At 40.5% G+C, this 22,896-nt stretch overlaps 3 protein-coding genes across 3 annotated transcripts in view; 2 read left to right on the forward strand and 1 right to left on the reverse strand.

Annotated features, from left to right (window-relative positions):
• trdc (T-cell receptor delta constant) overlaps positions 1-22,896 on the forward strand; it is a 134,251-nt gene that overhangs the window by 40,825 nt on the left and 70,530 nt on the right. The gene's annotated exons all lie outside the window — the stretch shown is intronic.
• LOC308092815 (putative nuclease HARBI1) lies at positions 13,441-16,997 on the reverse strand (the record flags this gene model as incomplete). Its single annotated transcript, XM_080438911.1, has 5 exons — positions 16,878-16,997; positions 14,804-14,915; positions 14,096-14,635; positions 13,798-13,945; positions 13,441-13,605 (listed from the first exon to the last, which is right to left on the reverse strand). The coding sequence occupies exons 3-5, from the start codon at positions 14,572-14,574 to the stop codon at positions 13,441-13,443; spliced, it is 792 nt and encodes a 263-aa protein (XP_080295037.1). The 5' UTR covers positions 14,575-14,635; positions 14,804-14,915; positions 16,878-16,997.
• On the forward strand, positions 18,868-21,729 carry LOC308093183 (uncharacterized protein). The gene is made up of 4 exons (XM_080439426.1): positions 18,868-18,953; positions 20,101-20,388; positions 20,667-20,708; positions 21,186-21,729. The coding sequence occupies exons 2-4, from the start codon at positions 20,193-20,195 to the stop codon at positions 21,299-21,301; spliced, it is 354 nt and encodes a 117-aa protein (XP_080295552.1). The 5' UTR covers positions 18,868-18,953; positions 20,101-20,192; the 3' UTR covers positions 21,302-21,729.

Here is a 22,896-nt window from a genome sequence, read left to right on the forward strand (position 1 = left end):
CTGTCTAGACGTGTTCCTGGTAAAAGAAACATCTGTATTGTTTAGTAACATTTTTAGGTTACATAACAAAAACAAACACAAACAAAATTTGTAGACAGTGTATTTTAGACAGTACAGTAAAAACACAGGAATCTGGTCAGTCCAATATTGAACGAGTAGGGAACCAGTAGCGGTCTAATATGAATAAATATGAATAATATAATATCATGTCAGGAGGGGGTAAATATAACTTTTTAACATGTTCAGGGTGTGTTTTTAACTTTCTTGCCATGCAATATCGATAACAATTAAGGCATTATTTTTTTTCCACAACAGTGCCTATAGGTCACAATCTTTTTTAAAGATGTATTTTTTGGCTTTTTATGCCTTTATTATTGATAGGACAGTAGGCTGACAGGAAATGGGGAGAGAGATACAGTATGGGGAGTGACATGCAGCAAAGGCCGTCGGGATCGGGACTTAAACCCATAACACCTAGGCTACATTATAGCAACTTTATCCCCCTTATACCAAAGAACACCTCGTTTGGATTTCCTTCATCTCTCTGTTTTTGCTACAATGTTCAGAAATATGTTTGATTGTTTAAAGACTTATCTTCTTTTTATTGACATACTAAAACTGTGTTAATTGTTTTATTCAACACTGTGCAGTTAGATCACTATTGTAGAGGCAGTATCACCATAGGCTGACTTCCAGGCAGTCTGTGGTGGCTGTCATGCCCAGGATGAGAGCTGACAGGCGGATATGGAGCAGTGCAGACTGCGGCTGTGTGTTTGTGATGCTTCTAAAACCTCCACGTGGTGCCTGGTTTAGGCTGACTGAGAAACAACATGCTGTGTGTGTGTGTGTGTGTGTGTGTGTGTGTGTGTGTGTGTGTGTGTGTGTGTGTGTGTGTGTGTGTGTGTGTGCGTGTGCGTGCGTGCGTGTGTGTGTGTGCGTGTGCGTGTGTGTGTGTGTGCGTGTGCGTGCGTGCGTGCTGGTTTATGTTTCTCATCGTGTGTGTAATCATGAACCATCCAGACGACCTCTCGGTTCATCTGAGAAAGGTCTGCTTTTTGTCCCCAGAATCAGAAATAAACATGGAGAAGCAGCATTTAGTTTTTATGCACCACATGTCTGGAACAAACTCCCAGAAAACCTCAGGCCTGGTACAACTCTCAGTTATTTTAAATCAAAACAAAATATTTTTTTTCTGTTTCTTACTTTCTTTTATTGAGTTTTTAAATAATAATTTCGTATTGTACTCTCTTGCTTTATTTTTTACTAATATTTATTTTTATTATATACAAATGTTCTTTCATAATGTGTTTATTTTGTTGTCTTAATCTTGTTGTCTTGATGTCTTAATGCTTAGGCCTACTGTTTCATTTAAAGCACTGACCTCCATACTGTACCAGACCCTCCAGGCAACCTTGACTCCTGAGGCATTTGACATTGTGGAGCAGTATCCAATAGTATTTGAGAAATTGAAATAAACAAATAAAGCTACTTTTTAATTCACATGAACCCAGCAATATTTATTTTCACACAAACAAATCTGTTTGGGATGAGCACGATAAGTATGTGTGGCTGACCAAGGAGTGGTTATAGTGCAAAAAAAAAGCTTGCAATCAATTCAGAATCATAAAAAACATAAAAATCATATTGAACCCCTCACGTAATTAGGTCAAAATCACACATTTTTCCCTTGTTCCCCCTAAAGATCAGCAGTTGTCACAGGTTCCCCTAGGGGATTTGAATTTCAGCTTTTTTTTTACTAGACACCTTTACAAACACAGCAGTGGCTCTGGCTCAGGAGAGCGGTTGCTTGGGAATTTGAATGTTGCCAGTTTGATCCCCAGCTCCCCCAGGGATATTGTTGAAGTGTCCTTAAGACAGTGAACCTCTAACTGCTTCTGATGAGCAGGTTGGTCCATTGCATGGTTAACTCCACCGGTAGTGTGTGAATGTGCGTGTGAATGTACTGCATATTGTAAGGTATAATTTACCACATTATTTAAGACCTGTCTTGGTAAGGAAGTGTTCCCAGATTTACCAGATATCTGATAATATTCCCTGACAAACACTCACACGCACGCACGCACGCACGCACGCACGCACGCACGCACACACACACACACACACACACACACACACACACACACACACACACACACACACACACACACACACACACACACACACACACACACACACAGCTGTCATACATTTTCTAATGAAGTTTGCTGTAGTTTCCTGGAAACAGGAGGTGGTTGAGCCACTGTTTGATTGACAGGTTATTAATGTCATGTAGGAGGAAGTGTTCATATTTTCTCACACAGTGTGTGTGGTTTGAAGCTTGCTGTTATTGCAGAGTGTGGTCGCCCACCGCTGCAGGTGTCACCTCATGTCACATTGTAACACACCACCAGGCTGACATCTTCATAAACTCTCTAACACTTTATTTTAAAATACCTGTCAGTTTAGTGGACAATCAGACACACATCAACACTTCAACACAGTGGGTGCTGGGTTCAGTGTAAGACTACATTTTAGTCAAGTAGAACCTACATACTGGAGCCTAAATTCAGACTTTTTGTTTAGTTTTTTGTCAGGTCATGACCTGACAAGGTACACATTAACCATTAATTAGATAAGTTAGCATGAGTTTTAATAATGCTAGTTTATTAGTGTTAGACATAATCAAGTACTTATTGTCTCCACCAGGCCGAAAGGCATGGCGAGAGAGTTTTACCCCCTGTCCGTCCGTCCGTGTGTCCGTGTGTCCGTGTGTCCGTGTGTCCATCTGTCTGCGAGCGGCTAATCTCCGAAACCGTTGGCCCGGTGGCTGCAAAACTGTGCACACACACTCCCTGGATGCCAATTCAGAACCTTTGCCCCAAATCTTTTACATTGCCCTGTTATAGCGCCACCAGGAGGCCGATTTGTGCAAAATATATTTTTTTATATTACTCCTACATATTTTATCCAAACATCACGCAAATCAGTACACAGTATCTCTGTAGTCATGTGATCAACACAGATCTGTCTGATTTTCCATATTCCATCCTGATTGGCTAAGGTTGGCTTCCAAAGTTTGCAAAACTGGTCCATTTTGAACTAAATGCCTCAAATCACAGCTTGCAGCTTGCGATTTCTGTGAAATTTCACACGCACATTCCCACTAGGCCGAGGAAGAAATGCCACTTGGAAATTTTCCAATCAGCCTCATGGTGGCGCTATAAAAGGCCAAATTGCGCTTTTAACTCTCTCAGTGCCACGCCCCGACATATCCCGAGTTTTTCCCGAGTACCCTCAGTGCCAGCACGAGAAATCCCGAGTTTTTACTTTTGACTGTGGTCGCGCTATTCTGTATATTTTTCATGATCACTTTCGCTTCCTGACTACATCAGACTCACCCGGAGCCGGATGTAAAAAAAAAAAATCATTTCCGGGTCACGTTGTTTTTCTCCGGTGATTTTCGGCCAGAATAGGGAAAGTCACGGTTTTTCACACGGTATAAAAAGCGAACGGAGAGGTCCACGTCTACTCTCTTTGGTCTGGGTGACGATCAGTCATCGTAGTCGTGTATCGCATCGTAATTTAGCGCGATCAACGATTGTCAAAAATGTCAACATCCGGTTAGGACCGGATATGACGTCAGCCTGTTTGGGAGGGGGTGAGTGAGCCAGCGAGATCATCAATGTGTCGATTTGTTGCTCTCTACTGGTAGAACTGTATTATGGGTTTAAAACCCCAATCAGATCATTTATTTGAATGAAAAATTACAAAATTACAAAATAAAAAAAAACGCAAATTTCTGGCACTGGGGGAGTACTTTATGAAAATACTCTTGGCAGTGAAAGAGTTAACTGTAACTGCACCGATCTGCGTGAAACTTTGCACGCATACTCCAAGGCCAAGGAAAAACATCTGCCCTGCATTTCTCACATTAGCCTTTTATAGCGCCACCAGGAGGCCAACTTATGTAAAACACATATTTTGAGATTAAGCCTTCAGATTTTATCCAAATTTCACGCAAATCGGTACACATGATCTCTATAGTCATGTGATCAAGATGGATCTGTTTGATTTTTCATATTCCATCCTGATTGGCTAACATCGATTGCGGTGGAACTTTGCACGTACATTCGCACTACGTTGAAGATCAAACACCACCCTTTTAACATTGCCCTATTATAGCGCCACCAGGAGGCCAATTTTTATTTTTTATATTACTCCTACAAATTGTGTCCAAACATCATGCAAATCAGTACACATTATCTCTATAGTCAAGTGATCAAGATGGTTCCGTCCGATTTTTCATATTCCATCCTGATGGCAAATTCTGAACATTGCTGGCCCACAATAACCTACCTGACCTGGCGGAGACCTGTGCTCCGAGGAGCACTTTTTCTAGTTAGCTCCTCATTTTACGTGCCTTACACACTATAAACTATCTGTTAGGAGGTTTAATTAATGTGTACTACTAATGAGGCTCTCTGTGAGACTCTATGTTTTTGTGTTGAGTTTTTGTCACAATGGAACAGTGCAGAACAGCTTCAAAGCTTCAAAGTCATACTGATGAGTGTTATCTCTTCACCCCAGTCCATGATGGGAGTTCTGAGGTCACGTTAGAAACCTCACAAACGTCTCAGTCTTATTAGTTCACATGTCAATCCCAGCCACTCGTCTACTCTGCAGCAAAATGATTCTACCGTCCACTGTTGCTCTTGTCTCACTGTATTTGGGTGAGTGGTTTATCAAGATAATTCACCTCCAGATTTAAACTTTACATCACTAAGTTTCCTGTGTCTGTTTCTCTCCAGCAGTGGTTGTCATGGCAGCAGATCTGCATCAGGACCAGGTGTCACGGACCAGCAGAGTTGGTGGAGCGGTTTCATTCAGCTGTGGAATAATTGAACAGTGTAGTTATATATATTGGTACCAGAAGAGAGAGGGAGAAACATTGCGAATTATTCTTTACATTAATATGAAGAATGGTGAACTTTATTCTGGTTATAATCATCCTCAAAAAGATGATTTTTCAAGTGTAAAAAACAACAAGTTTGATTTGTTGATCAATTCTGTAAAAGTCTCCCATTCTGCCACCTATTACTGCTCCTGTTGGAACACACAGTGTTTAGTTGTTCCTCCATCCTGTACAAAAACCCCTTCTTTACTGTTTCTGACAGGAAGTTACATCATTTGATGGGGATACAGTTATAAAACCACAGCATCGCGCTGTGACGCATTGTGACCACACAGTGTGTGGTCACACCACCAGGCAGCCATCTATATAAACTTAAAATCCATGTTAGTTCAGTGGACAATTAGACACACATCAACACTTCAACAGAGTGGGTGCTGGGTTCAGTGTAAGACTTAATTTGAGTCGTAGTAGAACCTGCACACTGGATTCTAAATTCAGACTTGTTTTATTAATGCAAAAAAAATAGATTTCAATCCATGGTTGATCTTTGTTAGGTCATGAACTGACAAGGTACACATTAACCATTAATTAGATGCAAGTTTGCAGGAGTATTGATTCAATTAATAGTTCTGTGTTATCAAGTAATTAGCTCCTCACCCCAGTGCATGGAGGGAGCTCTGAGGTCACGTTAGAAACCTCACAAACATCTCAGTCGTATTAGTTCACATGTCAATCCCAACCACACATCTACTCTGCCTCTACTGTCGTCCATGGTTGCTCTTGTCTCACTCTATTTAGGTGAGTGGTTTATCAAGATAATTTACATCCAGATTTAAACTTTACATAATTAAGTTTCCTGCATCTGTTTCTCTCCTGCACTGGTTTCCATGGCAGCAGATCTGCATCAGGCCCAGGTGTCACTGACCAGCAAAGTTGGTGGAGCGGTTTCGTTCAGCTGTGGAATAATTGAACAATCTTATTCAGAAATTGTGTTTTGGTACCAGAAGAGAGAGGGAGACACATTCAGAGTTATTCTTTATATTAATATGCAGAATGGTGAACTTATATAATCATCCTCAAAAAGATGACTTTTCAAGTGTAAAAAACAACAAGTTTGATTTGTTGATCAAGTCAGTAAACGTCTCCCATTCTGCCACCTACTACTGCTCCTGTTGGATGTTTGACCAAGAATGGGGTGGTTGGTTAGGTGTGGCCTTCATTTATCAACGGAGCGTATAAACCGGCTTATATTTTTCCATATATTCGGCCGTACACCAACGTCGAAGTCACATTTATCAACGAATCCTACACAGCCAATCCTGGCGTACATCAGGTCGGAGCTTTGATAAATCTCACGTCTGAAAACGAGCGTCATTTAAATAACACGCCCTTAAATATTCTCAAAACGCCCCGATTTTACGACATGAAGAAGAACCAGAATACGACCAAAGACAATAAGAAAGAGTTTCCCCCGATCGCCTCGCCTCGCCACACACGCACACGCACACGCCCCTCTCTCTCTCACACACACACACACAGAATCAGAATCAGAATCAGAATCAGAATCAGAATCAGAATCAGTTTTATTGTCACATCACAGGTTTACAAAGTAAAAAAGTGGGTGAAATTCATTTTAGTGCAGCTTAATAAAAAACAACACCACAGCAGCCGTAAACAGTGGACTGGCATGAACGATGACATGATACAAGGCGGCAACTGCGTTGCCTCTCAATGAAACATGAACAACAAACATAGCCATATACCACCATGGCGCTAAACGATCCCTCATAAGAAGAGTTGGGTGGGTGCGGGGGGAGCGGGGTGGGATAGAATGGAGTACACGGGCAAAAAAAGCACTGCTCGCACGCTCTGCTCCCAGAAGGGGGCAGAGCGTCCGAGGAGCAAAAAAAAAGGGAGCATCTTCACTGTATTTCGTAAGGGCATCTTCACTGTATTTCGCTGGGGGAAAAAGTCCAGGTTTTTTGGCTTGGGGGGGTCCAAATCGATCCTAAAAATCCGAAGCAGACAATTTATCTACTATTAGTTACTGTGGGCCTTCCAGTCTGTCCATGCCCGCTCTGATCATGGTCAAATAGCCTTGAAGCGCGGTTATGTCGCCGCGCAGAGCAGCGGCTCGCTCAGCGGCACCTCTGGCTTCGACCTCCGCACGTGCCATGATGTTGTCCAGCTTCGTGTCCAAACCACGGACCCTTTCGTTGTTGTTGTCCATCTCGTGCCTAAGTTCAGTGATGTTGCCCAGCTTGGCGTCCAGTTTGGGGATCCACTCGGTGATGTTATCCATGTCGCGTCTTAGCTCAGTGGCCATACCCGTCAGAGTAGCCAGTGCTCTGCCCGCCTCCGCTCCGTCCCGGGCAGCTCTCATCTTGGCAATTTTTCGATACACAAGTGCAATGCCCGCTCCAATCAGCAAGAAACCTGTTATCATTGCTACGAAGATATATACATCTTCTGCATCCTCAATTGACAGGATTTCAAAACACAGAACCCTCCATTTGAAGTCAGAGTCACCCATGTATCCACTCAGATAGGTCCCGTCTGGACAGATTGGCTCGTCCGGTCCAGATTGCCGGGTTGAGAAAATGTTGTCAATTGCGTTTAACGACCAGTTAATAATATAATCCATGTTTTTTTCCCGAGACTGTTCGCTCGTGCAGTGTAGAGAGGCTGGAGAGTTATGGGGATAGGATGGGAGGAGAGAGGAGAGGGTGCGACTGCCTTCGTCAAGCAGCAGGAGGGGACACGCCCGCCCAGCTGTGTTTTTCATGTAATCCGTACCGTAGCGGTACAATCTTTGTCACGTAGGCTTGTAGCCTACATGAATGACATATTATGATACCAATCACATCGCCATGAATGGAATACGTTTGTATATTAATTTATTTAACCCATACCGAGCAGTGCACAAGCAGTCATGTAGGATATTCCCCGTGAGACTCAGACGGGCGGCAGTGATTCGTCACCGTGCCGCCACGTTAATAAGAGATTCGAGCGTCGGGTTTATATCCTTAACCCATCCAGGTTGTAGTCTTCAAAACTCTCTATGACATAACTCCATAACATAGGACAAGCTACTGTACGTTTGTACACCTCACTGTCCATGAAAAGATCGTCGGGAGTCCCGAAAATGCGCTCGCAGAAGCGCTGTATATTTTGAAAATAGCAGATCTACAAGCTCCGTTTTTGAGCTTGCAGATCTGCTATTTTAAAATAGCCAATGCAACTGAATGACTGTTAAAGCAGTTTGTTTAAATTACTTTATAAAATGTTATATTTTCACAGGGATTATTTATTAGTGTATATACATTTAGGAGTGGATTATGTGTCCAGATGCCTGTCAGACAGTCAGACAATGCTGCTACGCAGGTCTAGAATGGAATAAACGGGCGCAGCCAACGTCAACAACTGGTCTCGACCAGACGTGAGATCTCAGCGTACGGTAGGATGAAGCCCACGTCAGGATATATTGATAAATGCCGAAAGGTGCGGTGATCTCGCCATACGCCCATTATTTGGGCTGCACGGCGTTGATAAATGAGGGCCTGTGCAGTGTTTAGTTGTTCCTCCATCCTGTACAAAAAACCCACATACTGTTTATAGCAGGAAGTATCATCATTTGATGGGGATACAGTTATAAAACCACAGCAGGTTGATGATAACAAGAGGACTCAGCTGTCATCAGGTGGTACATTCAGAATGTTCAGTTCTTATTAAGTTCATATTAATAATAACCATTTATGATTAAAGTGATGGAAAAACAACCCAGTCTCAGAGTCTGATTGGCTGGTTATGCTCAGACTTTTAGGCTTGTGAATGCAAGATTTTGACAGTGTGGGAAAGCAGAAGTGGTGTAATGGAAAGAAAAATAAATTAAAGTGGAATGAAAGACAAAGTGAGAGAAAATATCTTCCTTATTGAATTTTCAAAAAGATGTATTCCAATAATTGGAATGTGCTCCCATAGATTGTAAGTGTGCGGTCTTGAACTTCATGCATGAGGACAATGGTTTTGTCACTGGAAAAGCCTTCTTCTGATATCCACCAGAACCAAGGACGGGTGTTTTCGATGAATCTAACATGGTTAAAATGTAGTTTGAAGTTACATTGGGTTTGTATAGGAAGGGGGCGTGTCTGATTAAATTAATATCAAATATCTAAATATTGAATCAAGCAACTTAAAAACTGTCTGGGGGGCTCACAAAGGCCTGAGTAGATGATAAAATGACCAAAAGTTTTTTTGAAAGTGAAATATCCCTTTAACTGGAACTTGCTACCCCTGACCATTAAAGAGCATCAGCAGCCATCTCCTTTTTAAGGAAGTGTCGAAGCATGGCTTTTAGAAAATGCTGCAGAATATTAGGGTCACTAATGGTTGCGTTCGGATATATGCACTGAGCGCACTGGTTTTCCCTCTGGGCGTTCGTTTATTGAGTGCACTCGGTGCGGTGTCGTTCGAAAATTGAGTGCGCTGCGCCCCAGTGCACTGAGTGCCCGCACTGACCGACCCTACCTCAGAGGCTGGTTTTTCCAGTGCGTTGTAGGTCTCGAGCGCTCTCCAGCGGTGAAAAATGGCGGAGGAAATCATTGCAAAATGTACAGTTTGCGGCTTGTATGGTCCTTTGGGCACAATTATACAGCACGCACAAAAGTGTCACCAACAAACAGCAGGTAAGCAAGCTAATGTTATGAATTACATTACCGTTAAATGTTGGCAACGTTAGTTAAACGAGTATTTACTGTCAATAGAACTGTAGAGAAAGCTAGCTATGGCAAGTTTTTAGTACATCACCATACAAGTGTCCATTTACCTGGGCTCATGTTTGTAAATTGTTTATTCAGGCCACGGGCCCCGTTTGAAATATTGTGCTAGGACCCCCATAAGAGAATATTATCGTTGTCTATAGACCGCCGAAGTCTGACGTCATTTACACATCCTTTGTTTGTCTACCTGGTTCGCAGTTTTCCACCCCCGTTCTGAATCCCATAGACGTATTTAATATCGCGTCAAATAAGAACTGTGTTCCAAAAATAAACAAATGACCACGGCGGGTTGACTCTTATGGATATGAAGCATCAACTGACGGTGAGAAAACGCTAATGTTACTTCCGCCAAATTAGTTACATTTTCGCCAGAAACAGACTGTATCAAATATAAGTGACTGACTATCATAAACTATACAGAACCTCCTCCCTGACAATAACGCCGACACGCGGTGTTTATTTTTGGACCACAATTCTTATATGAGACGATTCTAAGATGACCCAATGTTATTCTCCATAGAGAAATTACTTCCGCAAACCTGGGGATGAACGAGTGACGTCAGGACTTCGGTGCTCTATAGGCCTACTGTAGGTGGGGACATAACAGTGGAGAGAGTGAAACCTATAATGTGTCATTCTTATACATTCTCACTGGGCTAACTTCTAGCTGGTGAAATTAAAATGGTCTTCATTTTACTGGGAACCCCCCAAGGACCCCTGGGGGTCCCTGGACCCCACTTTGAGAACCACTGCTATTATAATAGTTTATAACTCAATAACGTTACAGCTAGTCGTCCTGCTGGAACACTTTGGTTCAGTTTGACTCTATTCTAAACATGCACTGCACTCTATTCTAAACCCCCCCCCCCTAATTACCCTTAATAATTATCATTTTTATGATTGTATTCATTCATTTAGAGCCAGGAGGATCACAGTCCACTGAATCCAGCACTGAGCCCTCAGTACAGTCCAGTCAGCAGCAGCTAGCTGAGGTCGAGGATGACAAGACAGGATTTGTCTGGGGGCAAGCTCCTATCCTGCTCCTCATTGCTCTCTATGAAGAGCATAGAGAGAACTTCAGTTCATCCAGAATGACAAAAAAAAAGGCTTGGGAGTTGTTAGCCAGGGAAATGGCCGGCAAAGGCTATGAGCTGACGGGGACACAATGCAGTAACAAGTGGAAAGGGATGCTGAAGGTGTATAAAGAGACGCTGGCCCATAATAAGCGCTCTGGTGCTGGCAGGGCTACATGCCCATATTATGCTCCTCTCGATGCCCTGCTGCACAAATTCCCCAACATCAATCCCCTGTCAACAGCCAGTAGCACAAGTGGCTTTAAGCCACCAGCCACCATCCCTAGACCTCTGCCCAACTCTCCTTCCAGTTCCAACACCACCCTACCACCATCCACCAACACTGTCCTACCTTCACCCACTACCATCCCACCACCACCAGGACCAGATGAGCAAGAGAGACACAAAAAACGAAAATGCAAAAGAAAAAATATAGAGGAGCCGACTTGGGTACAAGAGTACAGAATGGAATCAAAGGAAAGAGAGGCCGCTACACAGAGGAGGGCAGAAGAGGCAGCAGAGCGCCACATAGAGAAAATGGGCTTGTTGAGACAAATACTGCAACAGCAGAACCACATTTTAGAATACCTAAAAAAGTGAGAATGGTCATAAGAGAGAAGAGGAAGAGAGCACTTATACTTTATACACACACACACACACACACACACACACACACACACACACACACACACACACACACACACACACACACACACAGTGAGGGGGAGCGAGAGAGAGAGGTGTAGAGAGGCGTGTACACTGAGGGTCAGAATGAGTGAGGGAGAGAGAGAGGGCGAGAAAGGAAATGAGACACATACCACACAAAGAGAGCGAGAGAGAGGCGGCATGTGAGAGAGAGCAACACATAAAATAGAGAGAGGGAGTTAACTCCTAACTTAACAGAATTTATTTCTTGGGTTCAGACAGCAGCTTCTGTTCTTCACTCAAACCACTTTGTTTTATATTTCATCCATCTGTACCGTTTAACTCCTCCGAGGTCATTTCATTTATCCATTTGTAACTTTGAGTGTAGTTTCTATCTCCCATTGAATAAATACCTCCAGGGTTCCATTTGTAAACTGAGGTGGGGATTCTTTACTCTTTAATAAATTGCGCCTTGATTTGCTTTGACCATGTGCATTTGAGTTGGGAAGGTTGATGAATTTAATATATACATTGTTTTACATAAGTTTGTGTTATTGCATTTGACCATATGCATTTGAGTTGGGTAGATTGATGAATTTGATGAATTTAATATATACATTTTGTTTTACATAAGTTTGTGTTATTGCATTTGACCATAATGCATTTGAGTTGGGAAGATTGATGAATTTGATGAATTTAATATATACATTTTGTTTTACATAAGTTTGTGTTATTGCATTTGACCATATGCATTTGAGTTGGGAAGATTGATGAATTTGATGAATTTAATATATACATTTTGTTTTACATACGTTTGTTATTGGATTTATGCTAAAAGGAACTTAAATGCAAATAGATATTTCAACAGTTTACTTTATAAATAAAATATATACATTTTGTGTTAAATTATTTGTGTTATGGCACTTAAATGCAAATAAATATTTGAAAGAAATGTAAACTTCAGAACCAGTTTATTTTAAATGTACACGTTATTCACATTTTACGTTCAAGTTACATTCATCATCACTGTCGGGTGAAACCTCAGACAACCTTGTATGCAGTCATTTAGTCCCATGCTCTTAATACTTTTCATTAGTTACATATTTAGAAAACCAACACAGACTACCACTTTCTGGCACCCATTTATCAGCTTGACTTTATTCCACACTTCCAATTTTGTCTGCTCATTTCTTTGTCATAACTTCCAATTTGACTTTTTAATCTGTATCCTGACTGAGATCTCTATCCGGATTGCATACAATTGGCTTAAATACATTTTCTGTTTAATAAAAGAGTTGGAGACCCCTGAACAAACACTAGAAATTATTACAATCAGAATAGTGCTATAGAATAGGGTACGTGATTTTCTTTGGTTAAAATATCTGTTAAATAGCTCGATATTCTGATATAGAGCCAGCGTCTCTTTTTACTTGTGCTACTGGCTGTTGACAGGGGATTTATGTTGGGGAATTTGTGCAACAGAGCATCGAGCGGACCATAATATGGGCATGTACTGTAGCTCTGCTCAATAAGCACTCCTTATACACCTTCAGCATCCCTTTCCATTTGTTGCTGCATTGTGTCCCCGTAAGCTCTAGCCTTTGCTAGCCATTTCTCTAGCTAACAGCTCCCAAAAGACTTTGTCATTCTGGATGAAGAGAAGTTCACTGTGCTCTTCAAAGAGAGCAATGAGCAGGATGCCCCCAGACAAATCCTGTCATCCTCAGCTGACTGCTGCTCTATATCAGAATAGAGCTATTTAACACTTATTTTAGCCAAAGAAAATCACGTACACTACCTTTAACTCATCAAGACCTGAATCAAGACTTCTACAAATGACTTCTAAAAACAGTATTGAGAAAAACGTATGTTTCTATATCAGTGGCCCTCAAACTTGTTCATGCGTTCAAGCTTAAAATGTGAAATGCATTCATCCAGTCACAAAAGCTCACAATGAGCATCGTAAGCTTGTAGATCGGCCGTTTTTGCTACTGTTGTGTGACACTGTAGTGTGATGAAGTGGGGCTTTAAATTATAACTCTGGAGTGAGTATGGAGGCGATGTAGTTCCTCTTCTGAGAACCAACTGTCTGCAACCGGTCCTGGTCCTGATGCAGTTCTGCAACTGACAACACCCTGTCCTGGTCATGATGCACTTCCTCCTGTGGTGGGTCCTCCTGTAGGTCGTCCTGCCCAGCCTGTGAAGTTTATTTTTGTTAGGATTGCATTTGTAAAAGGGATGTTTACTTTTAAAGGACACTGTCCTGTTTTCCATAAAACTGCTGCCAAATTACATGGTTGTGACACAATCTCCATCCTGTTAACCTAATCTCCCCCATTTGTGACTCCCGTCATGTAAATTATCAACAGAGTCAGTAGTTATGGCATACCTGGATCATGTCCTCCACCTCCTCCTCATTGGCTAGACACAGGTTGTGGAGCACGCAGCAGGCCATGATACACAACGGGATCAGATCAATCCTGTTCATATCAAGGTACTTCAGGCGGCGAAAGCGTCCTTTTAGGAGTGCAAAAGCTCTGTATGGCGAGAAAGAGAGCAATGAGCAGGAGCAGCATGTCCCCAGACAAATCCTGTCATCCTCAGCTGACTGCTGCTCTATATCAGAATAGAGCTATTTAACAGACAGACAAGACAGACAGACAGACAGACAGACAGATAGATCAAACCTTTCAATGACTGTCCTGGTGCCTGACAAAGCCAAATTGTAGTGTCGCTGAACATGGGACAGGTGGCCATTGTCTTTGAATGGGACCAACAACCACGGCTGTAGGGGGTATGCAGGGTCTCCAATGATGTGTGTGTCATCGGGCATCATCTGGTGAGGGCTGGCTTCAATGCTGGCATATAAATCTGATTCCCTATAAACCCTGGCATCATGGACGGAAGCAGGATATCCACTGAAGCAGTCTGTGAAGAACAGGCTGTGGTCACAGACTGCTTGCAGGTGGATGCCGTGGAAACCCTTCCTATTTACGTATGTCTCTGGGTGCTCAAGGGGAGCCTTGATTGGGATATGGGTCCCATCAATGGCGCCAATTACTCTGGGAAAGTTATACAGCTTACTGAATCCCTTTGTGACCTCTGCTATCCTTGCCCCAGTAGGCCATAATATGACAGTCTTTGAGAGACGAGATAGTGCTTTCATGACTCTCTGGAAGCAGGTTTCTACTGTTGATTTTGTGACGCCGAATCGGTCACTGATGTCCCTGCCGAGAAGAAATGAATATTTGTATGTGTTAATCTGTATTGTATATATGTATATTGTAAATATATATCTCTAATACAAAATGCACTACTTTGTGTGTAGTTAGTGGCCTGAATTGACTCATTAATGTAGCTAATGAAGGTATAATAATGTCACTAGGCTAAGTTACCTGAATGAGCACTGGTTACCCAATAGCCACAAAACAATCAGTATCTGCTTGGAAGCTGGAATGGATGCTCGCCCAGCTCCATGTTGGTTGGTGATTTCCTCTGCAATTTCCTCTGTTAAGCAAAGCAAGGCAAATTTAGTTTTAGAGCACATTTCAACAAGGCAAGTCAAAGTGCTTTACACCAGTGGCTCTCAAAGTGGGGTCCTTGAGGGGCTTCCAGGGGGTCCCCAGCCAAAAGGTTGATAGTTTAGAAGTAGGAACCAATTGGACCATTTATGGGTCTGTAACTCTGAGAGTGTACAGATGGAACCAAATGGACCGACACTCTCAGAGTTATATTAACACTATTGATACTACAGTGTAGATTGGGGGTTCCAGAGAACAAAATGGTATCAAATGGGGTCCATAGCCTGATGCATATCATATGAAACTGGGGTCCTTGAAATTAAAATGGTTGAGATTCACTGCATAAAAAAATCTTCTCTTATGACATGAGAAACCAAAACAACAATCAAATCGGAACAAACATTTCAAACAACAAACATTTGGAACACTGTCACTCAACAATTCAATCTCAGTCAGTTTCACACAGCCAGCCAGTTCAATCAGGTGTGGGTACTGGGTAGTAGAAATCTAAAAGCCATATTATAATTGTGTTTAGTCATTTGGTCAATGATAAATGTTGCTGGGATTTTAGAATATGGTACATACCTGCTCCAGAGTGATGTGCACCTCACTCACTACTGCTACTGACACCATTTTGTACTAGGGTGTGGCTGGCTGGTAGTTGCCAATTGCAATCACTGGGGTGGCTGATCAGTGACTTCATTGATTGCTGAGACTGTGTGTGTGTGTGTGTGTGTGTGTGTGTGTGTGTGTGTGTGTGTGTGTGTGTGTGTGTGTGTGTGTGTGTGTGTGTGTCAGCAGTGACACACACACGCACAGCAGTGACACAGCATTTTAAACCTGGGTTACAGGGGTCTCTGACATATCTTTTCAAATGGGGGTCCGCAGGCTAATATGTGTCTATTTACATGAAAAAGTTTGAGAACCAGTGCTTTACACAACATTAAGAACATTAAGACAGTAAATCACATTATAAAATGACATATTAAGGACCTGTTAGGATGCTGAATGTTATGCGTGTCATCCTGAAGTGCTCCCTGAAAGCGTCATCCAGGTACAGCGGTACGGTCTTCTCTGCATAATCACGGATCTTTACTCTTACTTGTAGTTGGCGTTGTACAGGGTCTGCCAATCCTGCCATCATTTGCAGGAGATGTCGGTCCATCCTCAAATCCTGGTCCTACAGAGAAAATTGCATAATCTTATATCTTATAGCCAGATTCAATGTATTTGTCACTCACTCATACAAGTGTATGCAGTGAAAATATTGGTGTGTGTGTGTGTGTGTGTGTGTGTGTGTGTGTGTGTGTGTGTGTGTGTGTGTGTGTGTGTGTGTGTGTGTGTGTGTGTGTGTGTGTGTGTGTGTGTGTGTGTGTGTGTGTGTGTGTAACTGTGTATTATGCTCTGCAGACTGCAGTGGTGGAAAGTAACTAAGTACATGTACTCAAGTACTGCACTTAAGTAAACTTTTGAGGCATTTGTACTTTACTTGAGTATTTCCAATGTCCAATACTTTTACTTCTACTACAGTCCATCTCATATGCAAATATTGTACTTTTACTCCATTACTATTATTTGACCAATTAGTTACTAGTTACTTTACAGATTTAGCTTACAAAACATACTCAACTTCAGCCCTTAAACTACAAGCTCAGCATGTAGATCTGCTTTTTTCAAAGGATTTTTGTGATTTTATACAGTTCAAAACTTGGTACTTTAAGTACATTTTGATACCAATACGTTTGTACTTTTACTCAAGTACATTTACTTGTAACAGAGTAATTGCAGTATAGAGTAAAACAAATTGAGTACTTTCTCCACCACTGGCAGACTGTGCCAACAACATCTGTGGGAACGCTGAGATTAGCCCCGGGCTAAGGCTACTACTATCTCCCCGTATAAACACAGTTAATTTTCATGGCCGTGTTACATGTAAAGTGTTACTTACATTCTCAACTTCACTGTCATCCTCGTCGCTGTCAATTATACTTTCGATAACTGCTGCGTTTGTCACCAGGGAAATGATGCTTATGCTGTTTGCGCCGGCTTCTGCCATGTTGCTTTTCAGATAAACGTGTTGTTTACCTTCAGGCTGAAAAGCGCACCGCTGCCCCTTTTTTAGGTTGTTCGTAAATCAGAAGAACTCAGTGCGCTCTATGACGTCACCGCCGGTGCACTCAAAAAACTGAGCACATTCTCGGTGCATATATCCGAACAAACCCTATATTAGCAATGTGTCCATATGACGTTTCTCAGATGAACATAACGTGACATGTGTTTTTCCTGTCTAATAAAATAACATAACATAAAATCAAATCAAAGCGCTATAAAGATGATATCCCACTCATAAAACGCAGTGTGTGTGGACACGGGCTGTAAATGAAAGTCCTTCATAAGTTTGCAGCGTGTGTGTGTTCTACCGTTCTGTCTGAGATGATCCCATAGCTTGCAGGGCTGTAACCATGGCGATTACAGATCCCATAGCCCGAACTTCGAATCTCTGGTGTTTACACAAAAACACTAATAAACAGCTTACATTTTGGGAAAGTGAAAAACAGTTGTTGCAGTTGTGTGCATATGCTAATGGTCAATGGTCAAATCTGTATACATCTATTGAAACTAGTTTGAGGCAGATTCAATTTCCTGCTCAATAACTCAAATAAGGGGAATAATATAAAGATCTTTAGAATGGTTACCATTACGGGTCCATCATTGAAAGGAGCTGTCTGATAAAGCGGGTTGAAATGGTGATTTGCACACAGAGGACAGGACAGAGTTAATTTGCCATCCAAAGTGTTGTCTTCTTAATCCAGATTCTGAAGGAATGTTTTATAACCTTGCGTGGCCTGGTATTAGTTCTAAAACGAGCCGTGCGATCCGGTTTAGAAAAAAGGGAAAAAAGAATTGTGGTTCCGGTGGTTGGTTCCAGTTGGTGTCGCATTGTTTTTGTTCCCCACATAATGCAAATCAATTAGTTTAGTCTCGCTAGTCGCACCACAAGTTAGAATAGAAAATGGACATAACCATTATTATACCAAAAGAAACAAAACAATTATACCAGACTAAACAAGTTTTAAACGAGGGGAATCATTTTGGAGGTGCACAGCACCGGTGGTTCAGGTTGTAGGTACTGGCCACCTGATAACGTAACGTTATATCCGCTCCAACCGGATCAGAAACCCGAAAATGGTATTGATCCCAGGCTAATAGGGAGGGATGAAAAAGGCACCAATACCGACATGAGGTCTGCTCCATTTGCACCCAGGCAGGTTAATCATCAGATTCAAGTCTGACCCCAAAAGGAAAGAGCCTGTATTGCATATCTCAGGAATATTACAGTATTTTAGTGTGGGCGGTCTAGGGATCTTTGTATAAAAGGTTTTTTCTATGTTGGATTCAAATTGAACATACAAATTATACTAAGATCCCCAGACCGTGGGCTTGTACGTCCAGGTATTTTCTCTTTCTTGATATCACAATCATAGAAAGCATAAAATAGGACATAACAACTTAAACCCCATATACTCACTGGTATACTTAGTTGACCGGGGTCCCCCAGAACTCTACAGTATACTTGGTCTGCTAAAAGTTTTAGTGTTTTTAATAATACAATATCTAGTTATCTTGAATTTTTTTCTTTAGATACGTTAGATACGTTTTCTAAAGTTGATTGTTTTCTTTCAAATAAAATGTTTCATTTTTGCCACAAATGTTAAAATCTGTTTTACAATGATTGATTAATAATAGAGTGTTATGTTATTTAGGTTGAGATTAAGCAGTAATTATTTTTCAGTGATTTAAAAGACAACATGTGTGATCATAATTATTTTAGATGAAGGAGGGATCTAAAATGCCACCCCTCTCCTGTGACACCTTTCAATAAAATCATTAAAACCATATTTGATACACGGTTCAATCATTTGTGTTTATATCAGATTTGAAACAGTCAACAATCAGACAGGTTTTTGTTATGGGATATTTCACTGTGGGATCTTTGGCTCTGGGACCAGATTGTATGTTACAGGTAAGAGAACACGCGTTATTATTATTATTATTATTATTATTATTATTATTATTATTATTATTATTATCATTATTATTATTATTATTATTATTATTATTATTAGTCAATATCGGAAGTTCGACAGGTAACACGCATTTTTTGTGTTTATATATAATATGTGTTATTATTTATATTAGGTTTATATGTTAAGTGTATAGGTTTATGTTAGGTTTATACACTGGAACTAATCCTTACAAATACAACATTATATATCGTCTCTTTCGGGTGGAAACCTCATATGTCCAAAAATGTTACTTTTCAGGATTCAAATTCAAAAGCATCAAAATTAAAAGAGATCTATGCTACTTTTGATGCTTTTGTGTGATGCTGTAGTATGATATCCGCCGCACAGGGAAAATTAAAAAGGTTTCTGCTTGACAGCAACGATAAACAATGTGATGTGTTTATATTTATAAAAAATACAGACAATATTAATACTATAACATTTTTTTTGAGATATCTCCAAAAAGACGGGACCCTGAAACATCCCAAATCTTTTAATGCCTGAATGATGATATCCACTGAAGGTCCTTTACCGGTTATTAATTACTGTTTGTTTGATATTTTAAATTGACCAAAAGAGACCTGATCTGATTACATATTGTAGCTATGGTTCCTTTTATTCCATTTATTGGATCTGACATCATGAAAAAACATTTATATCTGAATACCGTATTCATAAAAAGTCAGTATGCTGAATTATTTTATTTTGTAATGTTTGTATGTATTGAGATATATAAATAAACTGTCAGTTACACCGTTATATTGGGTTTATATGTTAGTATTTCAGCAATGGTGGAGGGTTCAGTTTGTAACAATTCGGACATAAAACACATTATAAAGTGTTATACACCAACGGAAATGTATGAGTCTTTACTGATATAAAACATGGTCAATGCCCGTGTGCAAGTTTAGATCAATTGATCAACCCACTGAGGAGTACAATTTGTTCAGACAGTCAGACAGAGATTCCTTAAATTTATAGTTGGATTTTGTTAGAAGTGGTGTTGAAGCCCATTAATTAATTAATTGTTGTTGCTGTTTTTTATATTTTATGTATTTATTTATTTTATCGTTTGTGTTTGTGCGTGTGTGTGTGTGTTGTTAGATGAAACAGTGTTGAGTCCTGCAGTGAGTGTGTACACAGCTTCTCCAGATGCAGTGACAGGGAGGAGAGCGTTGGTGTGTTTGGCTGCAGACATGTTTCCAGATGTGGTCCAGATGTCCTGGAGGAGAGAGTCACCCAGAGGCCAGATGGAGGAGGTGCCATTCACTGAGAGGATGGAGCTGACAGAACCTGGACGGACAACTGGAGTTCTTCTGCTGGACCAACAGGACATGTATAAATACCACTGCAGCATCAAACATGAAGGAGGAACGATCCAGATACAAGCAGGTGATGAAGTTACTGGTTTGTAGTTTGAAGTTATTGCTCTCTATTTACTGCTCTCTAGTTTGAAGTTACTAACTTTTGGCACCCTCAAACTGCAGGCCTGTCTTTGTTGTTTTACTGGATTTTACCTGACTTTATTTGTTCTGTTTATTAACATGACAAATGATTTAATAACCCAACGTACAGTAAATGGACCGCCTATAGTTTCAGTGAAATAAAATGTGAAAGTGTTTAAATGTGTAAAACTTAACTTATTATTATTTTACTTTTATATTTTTCAGCTGTACCAGTTCCTCCCCAGCCATCAGTGGACAGCAGAGACTGTAAGTTGACCTGTTTAATTTGGGACTGGAACCTTATGGGTTTGTTTACACTAGCCACATTAGCCACATTAAATAAAAATAAATAAATACAGTACCAAAAGGCTGCCACTTTTTGAAGATTCTGACCAGAGTGCTTTTTCAGGCTGAGCAGAGGGCTTTTAAAAGTTGAAAATTTAACAGTATACATAAATGCAGAGCTGCTCGTCTGAGCTGATGGTCTCTATACTGTGTGGGCCTATGCCCCACTGTTGACCACTGGACCACCCCTGTGCCAGGCTGCCAGTCCATGGTGCCATCCCATTACACATTTTGTGCATTTTGGAAATACCTAGTTGATTTTGTATGTTTGTATGTGTGTGTGTGTGTGTGTGTGTGTGTGTGTGTGTGTGTGTGTGTGTGTGTGTGTGTGTGTGTGTGTGTGTGTGTGTGTGTGTGTGTGTGTGTGTGTGCGTGCGTGCGTGCGTGCGTGTGTGTCAGTGTTTCAGATGTTGTGTACAGTGAAGCTGGCGTCTCTGGTCTACTCTCTGATGGTGATGAAGTTCTTCACGTTCAGCTGTGGACTGTTGGTGCTCCGCAGACCTTTATCACTCTAGAATCCCCATCATCACTCATCTGCTTGCTATAGCTGCAATGGTTTAATGGTGTCAGTTATTCATGTAAACATTGTTCTATTCATGTTTTCTATCAATTACATAATAATTATATATTATTAATGACATTTTATAAGACAGCTTAATAGTTTTATTAAGCTGTCGTTCTCTGCTGATTAGTTAAACATTTCATCATTTGCTGTTCATTTTGTGTTTACACTGTATTGTAGTAACATCACTTTGAGCTGCATTGTTAGTGCTATGAAGCTTGTTATATTAGTATTCAACAGTTAATTAAATAATACATATATTTCCTAAAAATAAAATATTGAATATAAACTTTTACACATTTTCTATGAGACTTTTCATTTTCATTTTGCATATTATGCATCAGTTGTATTTTATGGTGTGATGTTACCGTATATAGATAAATCCGACCAGTTGTGCAGGACATAATACTTGCTGTTGGGCAGAAACCTCTTATCTCCATATTTCAACGTTTTGTGTTTTTTTGTAAATTAATGCCCTACTTGATCATACTACAGCAAAACGAGATTGTAGATCTGCTGTTTTTGCTTTATTTATTTTTTTTGAATCCTGAAAAGTAACATTTTTGGACATAATGAGGTTTACGATTTACTACTTCTATGGTGTATCATAATGCATTAGGATATATTTTACATTTTACAATAAAAATCATTCCGAAATAATTTAACAGATGTGTTTTTTCCCTCTACTTAACACATGATTTCATAGAATCACATAATTAAACATCAACCTCTTCATCATAATACAATTATCATCAAACTAGAGTCTTGAGTGTATAACACAACATCATAAGTCACAAATATTCACACGAATAAGTAAAAAAAAAAATCTAATTAATGACAGTAATTCATTCATAACACATTTGATCTGTGAGTTACTTTTTGACTGACTGGTAGAACAGTTTAATCTACCTTTTTAATCCAAAATAACTTATTAGGCCCGATAATCAACCTACAAATGAATGAAACGTGCAAACACACATGTCCGTACATGCGTGCATCCTATCAGGACCTGCTGGTTTTATCTCCTACTAGGACCTAGTACTGTTGGTTTCCTATTGTCTTGTCGTTTCCTACTGTCTTTTTCAATACATTATAAATAAAGTAGGAATTAACTGCCCTCTCTTTACATTGTTTGTTTTACGTTGTTTGCAAAGTTGTTTCTCCCCAAAACAACTGTCTTATGTCTTGTTAAAGTGTCCTGGAACAAAATAGTCTAAAGTGTAAATGTTAAGAGTTGCTATAAGAGTTCCGATGCATGTTCTTTTGTCCAGAGTGTAAAGGAGACAATTCAACTCTTAAGATCCACTAGAGGGCAGCATTATCAAGTAGATATTGCACACTGTAATCATTGTGTCATTAAAAACTATGGCATGAAGAGAATAACTCAGACTGAAGGTACATGCAGATGGGACTTATAAGGGCCCAAATGTGTTCTAAGAGCAGCATTCAATTTCATTGGTCCTCGTGCCTATTCAATTTCATTGGTCCCCTAATCGGGGTAGGGGTGGAGTTAGAGGTGGGAGGCGGGTTCAAAGGAATTTTGAACTG

The sequence above is a fragment of the Gymnoscopelus braueri genome, assembly GCF_963280865.1.
Source record: "Gymnoscopelus braueri genome assembly, chromosome: 10".
NCBI classification, from domain to species: domain Eukaryota; kingdom Metazoa; phylum Chordata; class Actinopteri; order Myctophiformes; family Myctophidae; genus Gymnoscopelus; species Gymnoscopelus braueri.

Bases quoted from the DNA above. Each gene is read 5' to 3' on its own strand.
- LOC308093183 (XM_080439426.1), top strand. From the start codon at position 20,193: ATGTTTCCAGATGTGGTCCAGATGTCCTGGAGGAGAGAGTCACCCAGA. The intron at 20,389-20,666 runs GTGATGAAGTTA...TATATTTTTCAG, and splicing joins AACGATCCAGATACAAGCAG to CTGTACCAGTTCCTCCCCAG. The intron at 20,709-21,185 runs GTAAGTTGACCT...CGTGTGTGTCAG, and splicing joins ATCAGTGGACAGCAGAGACT to TGTTTCAGATGTTGTGTACA.